This window comes from Podarcis melisellensis, assembly GCF_964234715.1.
Source record: "Podarcis melisellensis genome assembly, chromosome: 5".
NCBI lineage: Eukaryota > Metazoa > Chordata > Lepidosauria > Squamata > Lacertidae > Podarcis > Podarcis melisellensis.
In genome coordinates this window covers 94,475,889-94,496,221 of record NC_138537.1, presented here as the reverse complement: position 1 = coordinate 94,496,221, position 20,333 = coordinate 94,475,889, and the positions used below count along the sequence as shown (strand labels likewise).

At 44.9% G+C, this 20,333-nt stretch overlaps 1 protein-coding gene across 1 annotated transcript in view; it reads left to right on the top strand.

Moving 5' to 3' along the window:
• VWF (von Willebrand factor) overlaps positions 1–20,333 on the top strand; it is a 166,087-nt gene that overhangs the window by 51,588 nt on the left and 94,166 nt on the right. Inside the window, exons 20-27 of the mRNA XM_081911652.1 lie at positions 3,205–3,343; positions 6,467–6,607; positions 11,121–11,270; positions 12,310–12,450; positions 13,749–13,868; positions 16,880–17,036; positions 17,927–18,094; positions 18,655–18,790. Coding sequence (XP_081767778.1) covers positions 3,205–3,343; positions 6,467–6,607; positions 11,121–11,270; positions 12,310–12,450; positions 13,749–13,868; positions 16,880–17,036; positions 17,927–18,094; positions 18,655–18,790 — 1,152 coding nt within the window. The remainder of the gene's footprint in view (positions 1–3,204; positions 3,344–6,466; positions 6,608–11,120; positions 11,271–12,309; positions 12,451–13,748; positions 13,869–16,879; positions 17,037–17,926; positions 18,095–18,654; positions 18,791–20,333) is intronic.

The following is a 20,333-nucleotide window of genomic DNA, read 5'->3' as shown; positions in this document are numbered from 1 at the left end:
ATATGGGCTGGGCTGCCTGCTACACTTACGTCTTGAGGAACGGCTAAGGGAGCTGGGCATGTTTAGCCTGGAGAAGAGGAGGTTAAGGGGTGATATGATAGCCATGTTCAAATATATAAAAGGATGTCACATAGAGGAGGGAGAAAGGTTGTTTTCTGCTGCTCCAGAGAAGCGGACACGGAGCAATGGATCCAAACTACAAGAAAGAAGATTCCACCTCAACATTAGGAAGAACTTCCTGACAGTAAGAGCTGTTCGGCAGTGGAATTTGCTGCCAAGGAGTGTGGTGGAGTCTCCTTCTTTGGAGGTCTTTAAGCAGAGGCTTGACAACCATATGTCAGGACTGCTCTGATGGTGTTTCCTGCTTGGCAGCGTGTTGGACTCGATGGCCTTTATGGTCTCTTCCAACTCTATGATTCTATGATTCTACCCCCATATCCCATTTACCCTGATGAGCCCCAGTTCCCCCCGCTGGGGGGCTGGGAGGGATACATGCCCAAGGCCTAAGCCAAGGTCTTCCTACATTCGGAAGTTTAATGAAGTTGTGGCCTAATTTTAATTCCATATAACATTGTCAGAGTCTTTATTCCTTCCTTATGATCCCTGGGGACTGGAGCTGTTGCCACATGGTCACACAATAAGATGCTAGTCTAAAAGAGCATCCCTCTTAGCAAAGCCATCTCTGTAAACTAGTGAGAGAACTCGACTTGGAATGGGAGCCCGCCTCCCATGCAAAGAATCAGAGGGCAGGGGGAGAACAAAAGGAAGGAGGAAGGAAGGAAGGAAGGAAGGAGAAGAAAGAAAGAAAGAAAGAAAGAAAGAAAGAAAGAAAGAAAGAAAGAAAGAAAGAAAGAAAGAAAGATTTGCTGGGATCTTGCTGAGACCACCCTGTAAAATATTTTCTTGCAACTCATCTGTGGTTACTTCATTTATCTATGAAGACTTATGTATCCTGATTTTTATTTGAAAATCCAGTAATTGGCTAACAAAGATAGGAACCCACAAAACTATTAAAAACGCACAACATAATCAGAATAATGTCAAAATCAACAACGAGCAACACAATGATAGGTGCTGCACGGCATGCTGCTTTCGTGTTCACATGTGTGACTTTGACACACACAGGAGAGACCAGCTGCCTCCCACCCCCAGCTTCTGAGATCCAGGAAACTTCTGGTACCCAAGAAAAAGATTCTTGGATTGTACTGTCGAAATAAATTAACCAGTTTTAAAAGGCACCTCCAGAAATCTTCCCAGAGACGGGACAGAGATAAAAGAGATGCTAAAATAAATAAAATAAAAATAGTGATAAATGAGGCAGCACCAACCACAAGGAAACGAAAGGAAGAGGCGTTGCCTCAGAAAGGAGCTGCAAATTCCATTTTTGTAAAGTGGTAAACTGTTCCAATAATGAATTGTTCAACATATTCCAGTAAAACCTTGCACACAGCACTTTCCAGGAATACAGTGTTCCTGTCACGGCAGATGTTCCTTTAATGTGTTGCCTCTTTTTGTTGTTGTTGTTTGGTTACCAGAAATTATGGACCATCCTTGGTAAACAGAGAGCCATAGGAAGTATGCAGTCTCACGCCCTCGACTGCTATTTAGTCGTCTTATGAGCACACAAAAAAAGAAATGAATGAATGAAAGGAAATACTAGCCTTATTACACCCCTTATTTAACCCATACTGGCCTTCAGAGGGCAATAAAAGTGTTTTCGTAAGAGAATAAGCAGCAGAGAGCAGGATATCCATGGTAAATCGCTACATGTTGTAAAATGCTCCACTCCGTGTTATGCCTAGATCTTTTCTGGGAATACAGAAGTGGCAGAAATTTTTACACATAGCCTTTAAGTAAAGAGAGAATCTATTTGTGGTTACTTAACTTGCTGTTTATAGATCTTTGTGGGTTCCACACACACAACATTAGTGTGTGCCAGACTGTACATTTCTTTAAAGAAGGAAGTTAGTGGGTTTTTCAGAAGCAGCATTTAAAATGCGTGGAGTGCAATCCAGATAAACTTATGCATGTTTAAGATGCACAGTTTTCAACAGGAGAAGATTTCAGCACATGTTTAATGTTATGTACTGAAGTTCTCACCCTGGGCCAGCAGGGGGATACTGTAGATAGTTATGCAAATAAGGGATCGAAAGTGATGCTCAGTGATTGGATAGTTTTAGAAAATTGTTACAGTTACGTTGTACTGGAGCTCTATATGAGCAGGCTGACTGAACCCTTCAGTTCAGTTCTGTTCTGGCCTGTGAATAAACAAGAGCTGTTTGAAGAATCGCTGTGTCATCTGATATGTTCACCCACACTTAACATATAACCCTCCCAATAAAATTGTCGGGTATCTTATCTGCCCTCAGTCTCCTCTTCTCCTGGCTGAGCATCCTCAAGCATTCCTCATAAGACTTTATTTCCAGACCCTTGGTCATTTTGGTTGCCCTCCTCTGTACATGGTCCAGCTTGTCAGTATCCTTCTTAAATTGTGGTGCCCAGAACTGGACACAGGACTCCAGGTGGGTTCTGACTAAGGCAGAATAGGCAGTAGTCTTTCTTCCCTTGGTCTGGACACTAGACTTCAGTTGACACGAAAGTGTCATGGGTACAGCCTGGAAAAATCTGGACATTACTAGACTTTCAAGCTGATAAAATGGTAGGGAATCCTAACTGTGTATGGTTACACTGGTTTTGGGTTTTTTTTTGCCTGTTTGGTCTTTGGTACTGGTGTGTAACTATTCTGAAGCACATAAAAAGCTATTTAAAGCCTGGTTCCAGATTTCAAAAGTCACCTTGAAATCTTAGGCCTTGGAATTCTCTCAGAGGAGAAGTAAGTTTGATGGCACCCACAAATTTTGTGTGGTTTCCAAACTAAATAAAAATTTGTGGACTTCTGAAGTTTCAACAGTGTCATAACCAGGGGAAAGGACTTCAATTTTTGAAGTGTGTGTGTGTGTGTTTGTTTGTGTGTATGTGGGTAACCTGACTATCTAGGCTGAAGAAACTTGTTATCTTCACAAGCATGAATAGGTATTGCAATGATATGTAGAAATGTTAGTGTCTCGAGGTTTTATAAGTGACATGATTTTTGCATGCTTCCTGTAAGACACAGACTGTCTTTTGTCCATGCACCAAGTTATAAAGCAGACTTTTATTAATCAACATCGACAATAACAGCTGCTGGTCTTTTGCCCTCTGCAGTGTTTGTCGGGCTCGGAAGTGGGAATGCACAGAAAATGTCTGTGACGGTTCCTGCTCAGTCATTGGCACATCTCATTACTTGACCTTTGATGGACTGAAATACAGGTTTCCAGGGAACTGTCAGTATGTGCTAGTTCAGGTAAGAGTGGGGATAGAATGCAGTTATTGGAGATGAGGGTGGCGACGGCTGAGAGAATGCTAAGGGTTAGAGATATGTAAAACTACCATCGAAACCTATGGACACTCTTTTGGCTTCCTTCAACATTCTTCAGAATTTTTTGCGTGTCGAGGTCCCCAGGGCCACCCCAATAACTCACACATCACACGGAAATTTTTGTTTAAGGTTTTTGGCATAATTTTGGCCACAACTTTATTAAAATACAAAAATGTGAGTGGTTGCTTAGGCATTGGTTGCGACTATCTGCCCCCACCATGGGGGAAAGACTGACATTCCGCACGATGCGAAAGTCTGAATGGGGGTATACACTTGGGGGTTACGCGGAGCAGGGAACCTGCCCTCACCCCAAATGCAACCAGGCATTGGTTGCGACTATCTGCCCCCACCATGGGGGACAGACTGACATTCCGCATGATGCGAAAGTCAGAATGGGGGAATACACTTGGGGGTTACGCGGAGCAGGGAACCTGCCCTCACCCCAAATGCAACCAGGAGCTCATTGCTATGGCCCGAGCCCCCTTGACAGAGTGGACAAGCAATAGTTAGCCCCCAATTCCTTTAACGGAATCCCTTGCAGCAACAGCATTAGAGGGGCAGGCACAGCCAATCCATGCCCCTCAACCAACCAAACTATAAACCAATGCCTAACCACAACCTTACAAGTTGTGACGATTTGCTACGCAGTAGGCAAAAACCAAATGGCCCCAGCCAATCAGCCAGATGGGCAAAATTCCTATCGGGCCCCTGCCCCAACTGCAGACGACCCCATGACAGGCATAGCAAGGTCAAAGCGTTCAACCCTAAATATAGGGAGGGGGACAGGCAATCCGATGCACGGGCGAAAAGAGGAAGCCCTAGCCTCGTGCAAGGAGTTTTAGCATTTCTGGCTGTCAATCAACAAATGGCAACATTAACTTCTTCCCAACAACAAGGGAAGCCCAATCGCATCAGTGGCGAACAATCAATTAGCCCGCCCCCAACTTTGGAGTGTCCTGGCGGCCCCCACCGCAACACGTTCTCTCTATGATGGAGAACACGCTTTACCAGAGAGGAAACCCGTAAAGTCACTTTAGATTGTATATATTTGATGACAACTTTAAATTAAGAGTGCGATTTCACAGTCTGGCATTGGAGAAGAGCCTACCATTGTCTCATCAACAGGCCGTAGGCCTGGGTAGGGTCACAACAGGCCATGTCCAATAGGGTCAAAGCTCACTGCCCTCCAAGCTGGAGCAAACAGTGAAGCAAGCATAGCCACAAGGTTCCTAAGATGTTCAGTAGCAAGTGAGGCAGTTCAAACATACCTGCCAAGTTGTCACAGTGATGGTTCACTTTTAATCCGGTGAAGATACCTCACAGTTTTTCTTCTGGGCTCTGGAGGCACAGTGAGAAGTACATCTGTTTCCAAGTTTCTCCAAAGCCCAGCATGATATTGAGAACAAAGTTATCACTCTTCTCCAAAGCCTAGAGAAAGATGAGAGATTTCTGGGATATTGTGCTGGGGTGCAAAGGCACTTTGTAGCAAGTTTTCTCACTTGAGTTCTGAAGGTTAGTATAGTGTCACAGATGAGAATCCCACCTGCAGTTAGGGGAAAGGGCAGAGTTGGTGGCAACTGTAAAGTTTTGCTAAGTATCAAGGCCAGACAAAACTGATGGAGCCCTGGATAGAGTTGCAGAGCTGTATTCCACTGCCTGGGACAGGATGATGCTATGAGAAGCAGGAGAGAGAGGAATAGGTTGTCCTGTATCAATCTTTGCCATGCTGACAGTTGTGTAAGTCCCTTTCAGAATCAGTGGGACTCATCCATCTATAAATGCATACAATATTCTGAAATGAAAACCTATTACATTAAATTGGTTTTTTAACCACTATGTCCAGGTCCAATTCCTGTATTCCACAGCAGCCTAAAAGCCAGTTCTGGTGGTATAGTGCTGTGCAGTGCTGTAACTGTATGGACCTAAATAGGCTTTGTCCATTTGTGGGTGGATGTTTTGCATTCGCACATAGATTGCAGCAGTGATGTGTGAATGGAGGCATCAGAGAGAGGAGACGCATGCAAGTGCACATGGCTTTGATCAAGTTCCACAGCTGATTTTCTACTTAGAGCCCAAAGTGCAGAGAAAAAGATCTCAGGTTATTGTTCTGAAATCTCAAGATACTCAGATTTTAATGGTAAACCCTACACTTGTGATCTTTATTATTTATTTAATAACATTCATATAACACAATTGTCAATAAAACCTCAGGTAATCTGTGTGTGGGACGCGGGTGGCGCTGTGGTACCACTGAGCCTAGGGCTTGCTAATCAGAAGGTCAGAGGTTCGAATCCCCGTGACGGGGTGAGCTCCCGTTGCTCAGTCCCTGCTCCTGCCAACCTAGCAGTTCGAAAGCACGTCAAAGTGCAAGTAGATAAATAGGTACCGCTCCAGCGGGAAGGTAAACAGCATTTCTGTGCGCTGCTCTGATTTTGCCGGAAACGGCTTACTCATTGTCAGGGAACTGACATCGGAGCCAGAAGTGGAGGCAGGGCTCCCAAGCGATGCCGGAGAAGGGCCAAGCAGGGAGAGAGGGAACTCATCGGCTGGGGAAGGAAATCAGCGTAACACCAGGGATAAAGGGGGGCGGATGGGGGAATCGGAGAGGGGGCTCCAGGACTCTTCGCCAGAGACCAGCGGGGGGAGCACAGGTCCTCCACTACCCACACCCACCCTGCACAGAAGACTTCCGCGCAGGGAAAGTAGGCGTAGGTGTCAAAGAACTTCTTTGCTGGAAGAAGTTCAAGAAACGCCCACTGACGGATTCTGCTAGCGACTGAACAGCCACGAAGTGAAGGGCTGTCCAGCCAGGAAAGGTTTAACCAGGCTACCTAGCCAGGAGTGGCGGCAACTTACGCATGAGCAACCCCATATAACCATTACATTCATGCTGATCACATGACCCGGAAGCTGTACGCCGGCTCCCTCGACCAGTAAAGCAAGATGAGTGCCGCAACCCCTGAGACCTAATGGCTAGGGTTCCCTTTACCTTTAATCTGTGTGCATGTTCAAAACATTTGTTGTCATTGCCACTTCCCTTTCTTAAAGGATTACTGCGATGGTAGTGATGATTCTGGAACCTTCCGAGTACTCATTGCCAATGAGGGCTGTAGCTTCACAGGAGAGACATGCACTAAAAGGATTAGCATTCTCTTTGACAGCGGAGTGATTGAGCTGTACAACGGAGATGTAAGTATGAGCCTCTTATCTTTACTTCAGACCCCTTGTGGAGGAGCAAGGCTTATGATGCTTTTCTAAAAATTCTGGACCAGGAACAGCTGACTTGATTAATATGCTACTCTATGACCAGCCTGCATAGCTCAGTTGGTTAGAGTGTGGTGCTGATAACGCCAAGGTTGCAGGTTTGATCCCCGTAAGGGACAGCTGCCTATTCCTGCATTGCAGGGGGTTGGACTAGAACAGGGGGTCAGCAAACTTTAGTGGAATGCGGGTGGCGCTGTGGGTTAAACCACAGAGCCTAGGACTTGCTGATCAGAAGGTTGGTGGTTCGAATCCCTGCGACGGGGTGAGCTCCCGTTGCTCGGTCCCTGCTCCTGCCAACCTAGCAGTTCGAAAGCATGCCAGTGCAAGTAGATAAATAGGTACCGCTCCGGCGGGAAGGTAAACGGTGTTTCCATGCGCAGCTCTGGTTCGCCAGAAGCAGCTTAGTCATGCTGGCCACATGATCCGGAAGCTGTACGCCGGCTTCCTCGGCCAATAAAGCGAGATGAGTGCCACAACCCCAGAGTCAGCCATGACTGGACCTAATGGTCAGGGGTCCCTTTACCTTTACTATGATCTCAGTGGTGTCATGTTTAAAAGCAAGGCATTCCATATTGCTGGCTTTGCAGTGGGGCAGGAATTTCTGGGCTTGTTCACACTTCCACTTAGAAAGCATGGGTCTGAGCGGTTTTCCATTTGCCCCATGGAAAACCTGCTCTTTAGCACTAAATCAGAGCAAACATCAATCTGTGGAAAACTCAATTGATGCATGCTCTGATTCAGCAGTAAAGATCTGGCTTCCGGCAGGGAGGGAGTAACAAGACAAGCGGGAGTCTGGATGAGCCCTTTGAAGCCCTTGGTGGATGGTGAGAGCAACCAATTTAGGTTTACTAACAGAGAATCTCGGCTCTGCAAGGTTTCCTTTAAAGCAGGGCTCCTGCATATTAGCCCAAGAACTTGTTTTCTGTGTTGGTGCTCGTGGGTGCCTTAAATGCATCAAAAATTCCCCCCTGCTGTCCCATGCACCAAGATAACCTGTGTTAACCAGTTGTGGTGACAGTAATCATTTCCAAAGAGCAGGTCCTGTTGTTAAGGCACACTTGAGCCCCACTATCTTTTGTTGTTCAGAAAGTAAATTCAGATTTTGTGGCAGAAGAAAACTCTAACTTCTGACACTCCTTTAAAAAGTATCTACTGCATTGCAGTGGTCTGGAAACCTGGAATATGACAAGAGAGGATAGTTAAGGGAGGCTGGATTCTTACATATCCAGCAAAGTGCCTCCTTCTTCCTTGCATTTAAAATAGCAACATCAAACAAATGAAGATGATGGCCACTGGGCCCATCACCTCCTGGCAAATAGAAGGGGAAGAAATGGACGCAGTGAGAGATTTTACTTTCTTGGGCTCCGTGAGCTCTGCAGATGGTGACAGCAGTCACGAAATTAAAAGACGCCTGCTTCTGGGGAGAAAGGCGATGACAAACCTAGACAGCATCTTAAAAAGCAGAGACATCACATTGCCAACAAAGGTCCGTATAGTTAAAGCTATAGTGTTCCCAGTAGTGATGTATGGAAGTGAGAGCTGGACCATAAAGAAGAATGATCGCTGAAGAATTGATGCTTTTGAATTTTGGTGTTGGAGGAGACTCTTGAGAGTCCCATGGACTGCAAGAAGATCAAACCTGAGTGTTCACTGGAAGGACAGATCGTGAAGCTGAGGCTCCAGTTCTTTGGCCACCTCATGAGAAGAGAAGACTCCCTGGAAAAGACCCTGATGTTGGGAAATATTGAGGGCACAAGGAGAAGGGGACGACAGAGGACGAGATGGTTGGACAGTGTTGTTGAAGCTACCAGCATGAGTCTGACCAAACTGCGGGAGGCAGTGGAAGACAGGTGTTCCTGGCGTGCTCTGGTCCAGGGGGTCACAAAGAGTCGGACATGACTAAATGACTAAACAACAACAGTTGTGCCTTGGAAGTCAAACGGAATCTGTTTGACTTCCAAAACATTCAGAAGTACAGTCTCTGATTGGCTGCAGGAAGCTCCTGAAGCCAATCAGAAGCCCCGGAAACCCCATTGGACGTTTGGGTTCCAAAGAATGTTTGCAAACCGGAACAGGTTCCAGGTTTGCGGTGTTCAGGAGCCAAAACGTTTGACTCGCAAGGTTTTCGAGATCCAAGGTACAACTGTACTGGTGCTTCCTTGAAGGAGCTCCAGTTCTATTTTACACTTCCCCAAACCGAGAACTTTAGGACAGATCTGGCCAAAATTCTGATCTGACCAGATTCTTTCCCAACAAATTCAGGGGTGAGGAGAAAAGACTGATGGAAAAAAGGCATACCTTTCAAGAGAAGGCAAAATCCAGAAGGCAAGAGACTTCAGATATTTAGTCCTCTGTTAAAAGCAAATCTTGGGTTGACCAGGAAAAATAAGAATTCTGTAGATGGCCCTGTTGCTCTTCCCTCCTTTCAACCGCATGTTATGCAAAGGAAATCAGAGGGTCCACCCCACTTTGCATTTCCCCTCACACAGAAAAAGGAAGAACAAAAGACCGAGCCCCCTTCCAGAGGGCAGAGTTCAGCTGTTTGTCTTGGGCATTGTAACAGCCAGGAATGTCGCTGCATTCATCCTTCACAGATCTCCAGTGTGTTATAGAATTACCATTACCTAAACTTCCGAAAGTGCTGTATTATCCCTGGAATACTAGAGCTTTGCAAACATTTTTTTGCAGTGAAATCTGAAGGCACACAATGCTTCTTTGTTTTGGGGTTTGAACATACAAAGAGTGGTTGCCACCAATTTTTTTTCCATTCAAAGATTTCATTTTTAAGTTGCACTGGGGGGGGGGAGCACTTCTGTTTATTTGAAGACACAAACAATTCAGTTTTTTAAAAAGCTCAAATGAATTTGCACCAACAAAGGGAACAATATTTTAAAACACATAAAGTAGCAGTTTGCTGGCCTGGATAACTCTGTTCCTCTGCCTCAGGACACACCGGCCTTTAAGTGGCAGAGAGGAGCTTATTATTATTATTATTATTATTATTATTATTATTATTATTATTATTTATACCCCAAGCTCAGGGCAGCTAACACCTTCCGGCCTCTTCCTTATCCTCTGTTAAAGAACAGAGATTTACCAGTTAGGCACATGGAGGGGGAACACTATGTGTGTGTTTTTTTTTTTTGTGTGTGTGTGTGTGTGTGTGAGAGAGAGAGAGAGAGAGAGAGAGAGAGAGAGAGAGAGAGAGAGAAACAATAGAGATTTATAAACTATGAATTCTGTGAGTAAAATTTACAGACGTTTCCCTCTCAAAACCAGCCAGTCAAGTGACAGGCAACAGGTTTATGCAAGAAATCAGAAAGTCTTTCTTCGTGCAATTAACACATGGAACTCATAATTCGTGGATGTTGTGATGCCCATTAACTTTGATTTTTAAAAAATTCAAAAGCACGTCACAAATTCATGGAGAAGTCTATAGACACCTATCAGCTTTACACCTGGGTGTTACCTGAGATAAGACGGAAATAACTGTCTCCACTGAGGTCTTTCTGAAGGCTCCTCAGAGCCTAGTGAAGACGAGTGGCCGAATTCTGCATTGAACCAACCTTGCTCTTTTTTCACCCAGGCTGCTGTTGTGTATCTGCACCATGAACATTGGTTCAACCAGAAGTATATCCAACATAAATTTTCCTATCCTTCTGAGATAGCTGGATAAGAGATCAAACAGGAGCCATGACTTGCTCCTAGAAAAGTTGCACAAAGCTGCAATCTTATACCTACTTACATCTGAGTAAACATGTGTAGGTTGCAGTGCAGAACAAAATTTAGTGTGACACTTGATGATGGGCACTATGGACGTAGCTACTGGATTCTTGGCTGAGTTCGGTCTAACAGGATATTTTTGAAGCAGAAGAGGGGGAAAGTATCTTCAATCTGCATGATGGAAAGAATTACTAAGAGCTTCTAGGCTATTGCAGAGCTGAACTAAAGCTGTGTTTATGCTCCTCCTTCCTGTGTGCTTGTTGCACATCTTTAAACCTCAATGCTAGTAAACTTTGCTACACCCTTTAGCCAACAGTGAAACAAATTCAAACTTACTTTATTTAAAATATTTCTAAACTGCCCTTCATTCAAGGGTTTTAAACCTGAGGAAAACTTCACCTATACTTGATAAATAGTTATTGCAAGACCCCAGAAATGTCCTGTACACTCTTCTCACAGCTGATCCTATAAAGGCTGTCCCCTGTCTTACCACTTAGGGAAGTGGGAAAGCATAAAGCATGTAAGAGATGTAGGCTGAGCTGGTCCTGTGCCAGTGGCACCAGCATTTTTGGGTCTGTGGAGAGGGCAGGATCCCCCACAAGCCCACAGCGTTGAACGCAAGTGCCAATCACTGATGGTGCTCCTGCGACTGTGTATGGAAGTAACCTACAGCTCCATTGCTGAAGTTTCTATATATATATCTTTTCTGATGAAGGTAAACATCTTGACACCTCCTAGAGAAGAAGTCAACTTTGAAGTCTTGAAGTCTGGGCGTTACTACATTTTGTTGCTGAGTAGAGGAGGAATTGCTCTCACTTGGGATCGAGACATGGGCCTTACGGTTATTCTGAAAGAGAACTATAAAGTAAGTCCACTCTGGTTTATTTCGAAATAAGTGTGTGTGTGTTTATGCCAGCCATTCTGCGTTTCCTCACTGATGCCCACAAGGTGGCTTAAACAGTACAGACCAATCAAATGTACAGCATTCCCAGAACAGAATGCTTCTGAGTATACATTTTCCCAATCAACTGACACCATTCGGACAGGAGAAAGGAAGAGAGTGATGGAGGCAGGGCAAGGCACCATCAGGGACTGATGGAGGTAAACTTGTGCTGCATCTGACAGAACACAGGATAGAGAGGGTGGCAACACGAGAATGGGCTTTTTCTCAGGTGACTCCCCATTGTGGAATGCTCTCTCCAGAGAGGCTCACCTGGCACCTTCGTTACATATCTTTAGGTACAAAAACCTTCCTAAGAAAACTACAGTGGTGCCCCGCAAGACAGAAAACCCGCTAGACAAAAGGGTTTTCCATTTTGGAGGTGCTTCGCAAAACGAATTTCCTATGGGCTTGCTTCGCAAGACGAAAATGTCTTGCGAGTTCCTACGGGGTTCCCCCCCCTTTTTCCCAAGCTGCTAAGCCGCTTATCAGCTGATCTGCTAAGCTGCTAAGCCGCTTAACAGCTGATCTGCTAAGCCGCTTAACAGCTGATCCGCTAAGCCGCTTAACAGTTGATTCGCTAAGCCGCTTAACAGCTGATCCGCTAAGCCCGCTAAGCCGCTAATAGTGCTAATCCGCTAAACTGCTAATGGGCTTGCTTTGCAAGATGAAAAAACCGCAAGACGAAGAGACTCGCGGAACGGATTATTTTTGTCTTGCGAGGCACCACTGTAATTAGGAATCAAATTTAACAATCTGTGGCCTTTTGAATGGTGGTGATGGGGTGTTTTAGTTTGTTATTATGATACGCATTTTATGTTTTTATATTCTAAACTCCCCTGTGATCCTTGGATGAAGGACGGGTGTAGATATTTAGTAAATAATAGTAATAATAATAATATAATAGTGCAAAAATCATTTTTATTGAATAAATGTATGCTATTGTGGTTTGTTTATTTTCAAGGATAAAGTATGTGGTCTGTGTGGCAATTTTGATGGTATCCAAAACAATGACTTGACCAGCAGCAAAAACCAGCTTGAAGTGGATCCAAGTGACTTTGGGAATTCCTGGAAAGTTAATTCACAGTGTGCTGATGTCACAAAGGTATTGTTGGTGTGAACTGAATGGGAAGGGGGTAGAATCACCTGTCCACACTTCCACTTTTATAATCTCTAGATAGATAGGTCTAGTGAATGGTCTGGATGTGCTTAATGTTCTAGGATTTGTGTGTGGCCCTGATCCTTGCCTCATGGGTATGACTTGGAGAATTGTCTAAGCCTCCCTAACACCTTCCAACAAAGAATCCAATCAAAGAATAATAAATAATTCTGAAGACAAAATAAGTATATGTTGACAGTTGTGATACATTTGCCTTGAAGTTTGCATCAACCATGATTTTATTGTTGAAGATTAAGCTAAAGTAGTTATGATTGTGAGTCTGGTAATAATAATAATAAATAATAATAATAATTTTTATTTATATCCCGCCCTCGCCTGCCAAAGCTGGGCTCAGAGCGGCTAACATCATACAAGTAAGACAATGAATAAAAGCAAGTGATCAATAAATTAAGATACATCCCACAATTAATTCAAACAATGAAGTCTTCAGTATGAAATTAAAAACTGAGTTGTGAACATTATACACAATAGTATATGGCCGGATGCTGAGAAGCTGGTTTTTCATGGTTTCCAGTTTGTTATCTATATTTGGAGGTCCCTATGGCGTAAACCACTAAGCCTTGGGCTTGCCGATCGGAAGGTCGGCAGTTCAAATCCCCATGATGGAGTGAGCGCCCGTTGCTCAGTCCCTGCTCCTGCCAACCTAGCAGTTCGAAAGCCCGTCAAAGTGCAAGTAGATAAATAGGTACCGCTCTGGTGGGAAGGTAAATGTTGTTTCCGTGCGCTGCTCTGGTTTCGCCAGAACAACTTAATCATGCTGGCCACATGACCCGGAAAAACTGTCTGTGGACAAACGCCGGCTCCCTCAGCCAGTAAAGCGAGATGAGCACCGCAACCCCAGAGTTTTTTGTGACTGGACTTAACTGTCAGGGGTCCTTTACCTTTTTATTTATAGCTGTTTTCAAATGTGCTTCTTAACTTACCTATTTCCCTTTTTGTATGTACACTTGTTAAAATTGTGAATATAGGACAGGGTGCAAGAACTGCACAGCTACTTCCACATGCCCAACCATAAACTGCTCAGCTTGCCATTTTCATAAAGAAATGAAATGTCAGATATTAAGATCTTTCCCTGTCTGTTTATTGGGATCCAGTGGTGACTTCCTAGATTGGATTATCACCGTTGTTGCTACATATCGGCTAAATAAATAAGCAGATGAATGTTAAGTAGTCACATATGGTATAGTAATAACAACATGTCAATAACGCTTCCCTTTGTTAAGCTTTCTCAGGGACAGAGCTTGGCATCTTCCTTGTGCAATGGTAATGTGGTGAAGCAAGTGATGGTGGAAACGTCTTGCAACGTCCTGAACAGCAATACCTTCAAAGAGTGTAAAAAATTGGTAAGAAGCTTCTTATCCAGTTCTCATTCTCTCTTTTGCTGGCTTCATTACCAGGACAAATATTTGGCAGCAGAATTCTGCCCCTCCCTCCCCCCCCAGTAATCCTTCATCCTATTGGCTGTGGGTGTCAGCATCGCCCTTGAGCCAGTGCCACTGACTGGACTCATCCACTTCAGCCCCGACTGGGCTAGGTGAGCTGGGTAGCACTTCCAGAGACCACCTTCTGGACAGGAACAGGTCAAAGTGCTGTGGACTCATAGCTTAAGTTGTGAGCACCGGATTCACTCCAACAAGAAGACAGTCGTCGCACAGCAGAGTATAGCAGAGCATAAACGACTCGGAGAGCACATCTGTAGAATATCTTCTTTATTCTATCTGCAACTATAATACACAACTATACAGAGCTAAATGAGGTCTAAACGAAAAATGCTGAACTGCACTGAGTGTCTGCAGCAACCTTATCTATACACACAATCTCTCTCTAACACTCAGTCTCTCTCTCTCTCTCTCTCTCTCTCTCTCTCTGATGTGAGGCTGGAATGGAATAAGTAGAGAGCAGAAACCGCCCCCTCCTCTCTGGAGAATCAGCAGAGCACATCAGCAGATTCTTGGATATGGGAGGGGTGAAATCTCCTCAGTGGGCTCTAAGAGCTAAACTAGACATGGTGCCCATGACAACATTGTATGCTTATTCGTGTTCTGCTGCATTCGCAGATGATGAGGATGTGTGTTTTTTGTGGATGTAGGAGAGGAGACTTGAATTCTCCTTTCTTCCCTCCATTGTCCAAGGCACTTTCCTCCCAGTCAAGCTCACTTCCCATTATCAGACTCAGGAACACCCAGAAAATGGAGTTTGGACAAATAATTATAGAAAGTAAGGTGGAGGCCACTCAGTTTACTTTGTTTGCTTTGTTTTAATTTTGAGATGTTTAAAGCTGCCTTGAACTTATGGAAAGGTAAGTTTCCAATATTTTATGAAGAAATAGAAGAAACACATTGTTGCAAAGCACAAGCAAATAAGAAGAATTCCTCAATACAAGAAAGAAACGAGTTGCTGCCAAGGATTATCGGATAGTGTTGACCATCATTTTTCATACCAAATTAGGTCCTGTATATGGGACGCTGGTGGCGCTGTGGGTTAAACCACAGAGCCTAGGACTTGCTGATCAGAAGGTTGGCGGTTCGAATCCCCGTGACGGGGTGAGCTCCCGTTGCTCTGTCCCTGCTCCTGCCAACCTAGCAGTTCCAAAGCACGTAAAAGTGCAAGTAGATAAATAGGTACTGCTCCAGCGGGAAGGTAAATGGCTTTTCCGTGCGCTGTTCTGGTTCGCCAGAAGCGGCTTCGTCATGCTGGCCACATGACCTGGAAGCTGTACGCCGGCTCCCTCGGCCAATAAAGCGAGATGAGCACCGCAACCCCAGAGTCGGCCACGACTGGACCTAATGGTCAGGGGTCCCTTTACCCCTTTACCTATATGGTTGAGTTTGGCCATCTTGATAACAGGGAATGGCTGTTCAGGCTCCCACCTAACACAGAGAGAGACAGAAGCTCCTGCTTGTGAGAAAGGAAGAGGTATCCTGTCAGGCAAGCAAGGATACAGGTTTGGAAGCAGACACAGCTCTCAGAAGTCATGCTTTGGGAGTTCAGCAGCAGGGCAAGAAGTGACAAAGATGTCCCAACAGGTTTTCCCGCCACCCTGCCAGCTTGGCACTCCTACTCACTCAACTCTCCCTCTGCTTATGGGAATGCCGAGATTGCCAGCGTGCACCCCATCGGGCGAGGTGGGTCTGCCGCCACCTGAGAAGGTGCCACCTGGTTCTAGGCGAACAAAGGCTGCACCCTTCTGTGCAGACACCCCGCCCAGCTGATAAAAGCCCTTCACAGCCCCCACTGAGACCCTCCACTCCGCAAGGAAGCTTGGCAGGGAAAGACCACATACCAGCTCTGGCTTCCAAAGTAGCTGACATTTTGAGGGTTTTGTGAAACAAGCAACATAAACAAGAAAAAGAGGTCCTTCCCTCACTACAAGGGGAAGGATACACACACACACACACACACACACACACACACAGATTGCAGTGGGTTTGTGGGGAGGACACATCTTCTCTTCCCCACTCCTCTCCCTTCCATGTTGCAGTAAAGCACTCAGCTTTGGAGCTTGCAACCATCTTTGAGCTCCAGCCCTTTACTGTCCTTTTCCTTCCTTTGCCTGTCACTCTCCTCAAGAAAGCTCCCTCCCATTTTGGGAGTCTTGATCAGTTCTACAAGCTTCCTGTTTCAAGACAATTGATGCTGTGGATCAGAACCCTTTACAGTGGTACCCCGCAAGATGAATGCCTCGCAAGACGGAAAACCCGCTAGACAAAAGGGTTTTCCGTTTTGGAGGTGCTTCGCAAAACAAATTTCCTATGGGCTTGCTTTGCAAGACAAAAATGTCTTGCGAGTTCCTGCGGGGTTTTTTTTCCTCCCCCCCCTTTTTCCCAAGCCCTAAGCCGCTTATCATCTGATCCGCTAAGCCGCTTAACAGCTGATCCCCTAAGCCGCTTATCAGCTGATCCGCTAAGCCTCTTAACAGCTGATCTGCTAAGCCGCTTAACAGCTGATCCGCTAAGCCGCTTAACAGCTGATCCGCTAAGCCGCTAAGCCGCTTATCAGCTGATCCGCTAAGCCGCTAATAGCGCTAAGCCGCTAATGGGCTTGCTTCGCAAGACTAAAAAACTGCAAGACGAAGAGACTCGCAGAATGGATTCTTTTCGTCTTGCGAGGCACCACTGTATAGCTCTATCCTTTCATTATTAACATGACTTAAATCCTATTACACAGACAAGTTGAGAGTCTGAATTGGAGAGAAGCGCTCTCTCTCTCTCTCTCTCTCTCTGTGTGTGTGTGTGTGTGTGTGTGAGAGAGAGAGAGAGAGAGAGAGAGAGAGAGAGAGAGAGAGAGTTATCCCTGGTTATTCAATACAATGGAAAGCTCCTAGCACATTTAACCCATATGACTTTCTTTGTAGGTGGACCCCGAGCCATATGTGGATATCTGCCTGTATGATACCTGTGCTTGTGAATCCATTGGGGATTGTGCTTTCTTCTGTGACGTCCTGGCTGCCTACGCCCATGCCTGTGCACAGAAAGGGGTTGTGGTTCACTGGAGGTCTCCTACTCTATGCCGTAAGTGCGTGAGAGTTGTAGGGGGGTGGGGAATTGATCATCACGGCATGAGCGATGTGCACATTAAAGGCCCTATCATACTATGCTAACTGTCATGGGATAAAGAATCATGGGAACTGGAGTTTGTTAGGGGTGCAGGCAGGGTGCTCTGTGGCAAACACACCACACTTCCCATGATTCCTTGGGAGGAAGCCAGGACTGTTAAACTGTGCAGTATGGATGTGATCTCAATATGCAGCACTTCCATTGGCATAGGAGAGAGTAGGGCGGTTTCATTTAATCCAAGTCTCTGTTTGTTGCTGTTAATGGGAAATCTATCAAAAAACAAAACCAAGAAATGGCCACCCATGTTCTGCAGAATTGAGGAAACTGTGGTGTTTTGGTTTGTGCTGAGATCTCGTGCGTATATCAGAGTGGCAAAGTACACCTAGGGCATGACTATGGATGGAAGTCACTGGAATTTTTGCATTCAGCTAGTTACTAATATGTGTAAAAAGAAAGTGAAAGCATGAAAGACAGCCTTTTGTCCACTTTCTGTTGTTGTTTTTTAAAGTACTGAATTTGTGTGGATTTTTTTGAATTTCCTATATATATAGTCAGGCTAAACCCGTGGCATAGAAACAAACCAGATCAAGGTCGCTGAGTCCACCCCTAGATGGAATCTCTAGTAGTGTGAAGTGAAGTTTCCAGTTTGAATCTCACTTCTTCCATGAACTCATAACCTCCATCTGCAATATGGTCATAACTGGTGTTGACACATTGCAGGCTTGTTATAAACGTGATCATGCAAAGCATACTGAATACTCAGAAGCACTATAAGATGTGAAGTCTTGTTGTTACTTCATGGCACAAGCATCCAGCTCTTCTTGTTTTTTCTTCATATTTGGTAGCACAAAGTTGTGAAGACATGAACAAGGAAGGAGGAGAAGGAGGAGGATACCTGTGTGAGTGGCGCTACAACAGCTGTGGCCCTGCCTGTCCAATAACATGCCAGCACTTGGATCCAGTGGTCTGCCCTGTGAAGTGTGTCGAAGGATGTCATGTGCATTGTCCAACAGGCAAGCATGGTCCTTTTGGTGTGGATATACTAGCTTATCTTCTGCAATCAAAAGTGAAAATAAATTTTGTTATCAATCTCTGGTAGGGAAAGGTGCGGATTGGTTTGGAGTTTCTTTGGGATTGCCCCTCTCATCAGCAGGAGTCATGCAGATGATCTTGACTTCCTTCCTAACTGTCTACAGCAGGGGTGCCAACTGGAATAAAATATTGAGGGTGGGGCTGGTAAGCCCCACCTCACATAATCAATCACAAAACGCTGCACACACACACACACTCATCATGTGAATGGCAATGCATGTAAACTGGGGGGGGGGGATCAAATATTTTATTGGGGGAAGCAAAGGGACCTTGGCCCCTAGGAGTTGGCTCCTATGGTCCCCAGAGCAGGTAGAGATGGGATTGGCTGAGTTGTTCAACTGGATCACCTGTGGGTAACTTGATTCCTTCAGAGAGCCGATGTCAGATCCCATCCTTATCATTTGTGCTTGGGAATTGCAAGTGTAGATTGTTGCTTACTGTTTCTTTTGAAAGCCCAACTTCTAAAATTGTTGTGAAACAGGGAAAATACTTGATGAGCTGTCAGAGTCTTGTGTTGATCTTGAAGAATGCCCGGTGTGTGAATTAGACAATCTCCGGATTCCCCACGGGAAGAGGATTGTGTTGAACACTGAAGATGCGGAGCTCTGCCGATCCTGGTAAAGCTGATGTGTTTTTCTGAGCATGGGGAGCATGAATGTATGCATGCCAATAACCCAGAGCAGTGAATTTCAGTATTGATCTTGCATGAAGGCACAAGTATTTAGTCAAGACTCCGGAAAAGTTTTCTGTTTTGGAGGAAGGACACCCTGCAAGTAAAAACCAGGTTCTGGATGCTGAATCATTCCTTATATAGTGTTTACTTTAAACATCTGAGGGTTGATTTGATGCCTAAAGCCCCTTTTCTGAATGATGATTGCCCTTTGAATTCAGGGAGGAAATGCAGGCCTTGGTTATCAGCGCTGTGAAATCGGATCATTTTAAACACTATATAGTGTTTACTTTACACATCTGAGGGTTGATTTGATGCCTAAAGCCCCTTTTCTGAATGATGATTGCCCTTTGAATTCAGGGAGGAAATGCAGGCCTTGGTTATCAGCGCTGTGAAATCGGATCATTTTAAACACTATATCGTTTGAGAGAAATTGCTCGCCTAGAATCCTATACCACAGTTTTCCTGCTAATGATTTAACGTGCATGGCAACACACTGCGACTTCTTCTTCCTCCATGCAGTTTTGGAATGTTATGTACATTTGCCTCACCAGGGATACATCACTGCACGTAGCTGTCACCTAATTTAGATGCCTACGCCACCTGTACAAACAATAGGAAAGCATTTTTATAGCAAATATACAAAGAAAATTGGAAGCTTGTAGAATGTCATCCACCAAATATTTGCACCAGGATTAAAACAATAAATTGCAATAGTTCTTCAAACCAGTGTACTAATTCCAATAATTCTTAGCCACAACAGCATTACGTCACCTCCAATGATGTCAGTGGATTATGCGCTGCTATGGTTTCAGAACTTCCAAAGCCTCAGCTCAGTCCTTGTCACATCCAGGATGAGGGAAGACAAAGGCAAAATTATCACATTCCAGTGGGTGCCCTCAGGGGTTGGTGTGTAGGGGCCCAGGACATGGGTGCAGAGCAACCCAATATAGGAACTAAGATCATGAATGAAGAATCAGTCTAGGTTTGACATGATAACAGAGGCAAGGTCAGGCAGTAGTGTGAGGTCAGCATCAGGCAAGGTGCAGCACAGCTAGGGAACTAGAATCAGGAGCCAGAGATCTCTGTTGCTTCCAGCAACTGGAAGCCTCATGAGGGAGACTTTATATGCTGTGGCATCCTTGACCACACCGTAACCACATCTCCTGGTAGAAAAGGTGTTTCAGGGATGCTTAATTCTCTTGATTGTATTGTATTGCATTGTCCTGGTTCCATAAGAATTAAGAAGACGCATTCCCATCCCCCTTCATATCAGTATTGTGCTTATATTTTGGTGGAACAACGGAGCAGCTGAAACAAAACATGGTACTTAAGCATTAAGATAACATTAAACAATCATGCAGAATTCTTTAATGTTACCTTGGCTAGGTTCTAGAATTGTGGACTCATGGAATTGTAGAATCGGAAAGGTCTTGTGGGTCATCTAGTCCAGCCCCCTGAAATTCAAGAAGGTACACGTGACATATTGT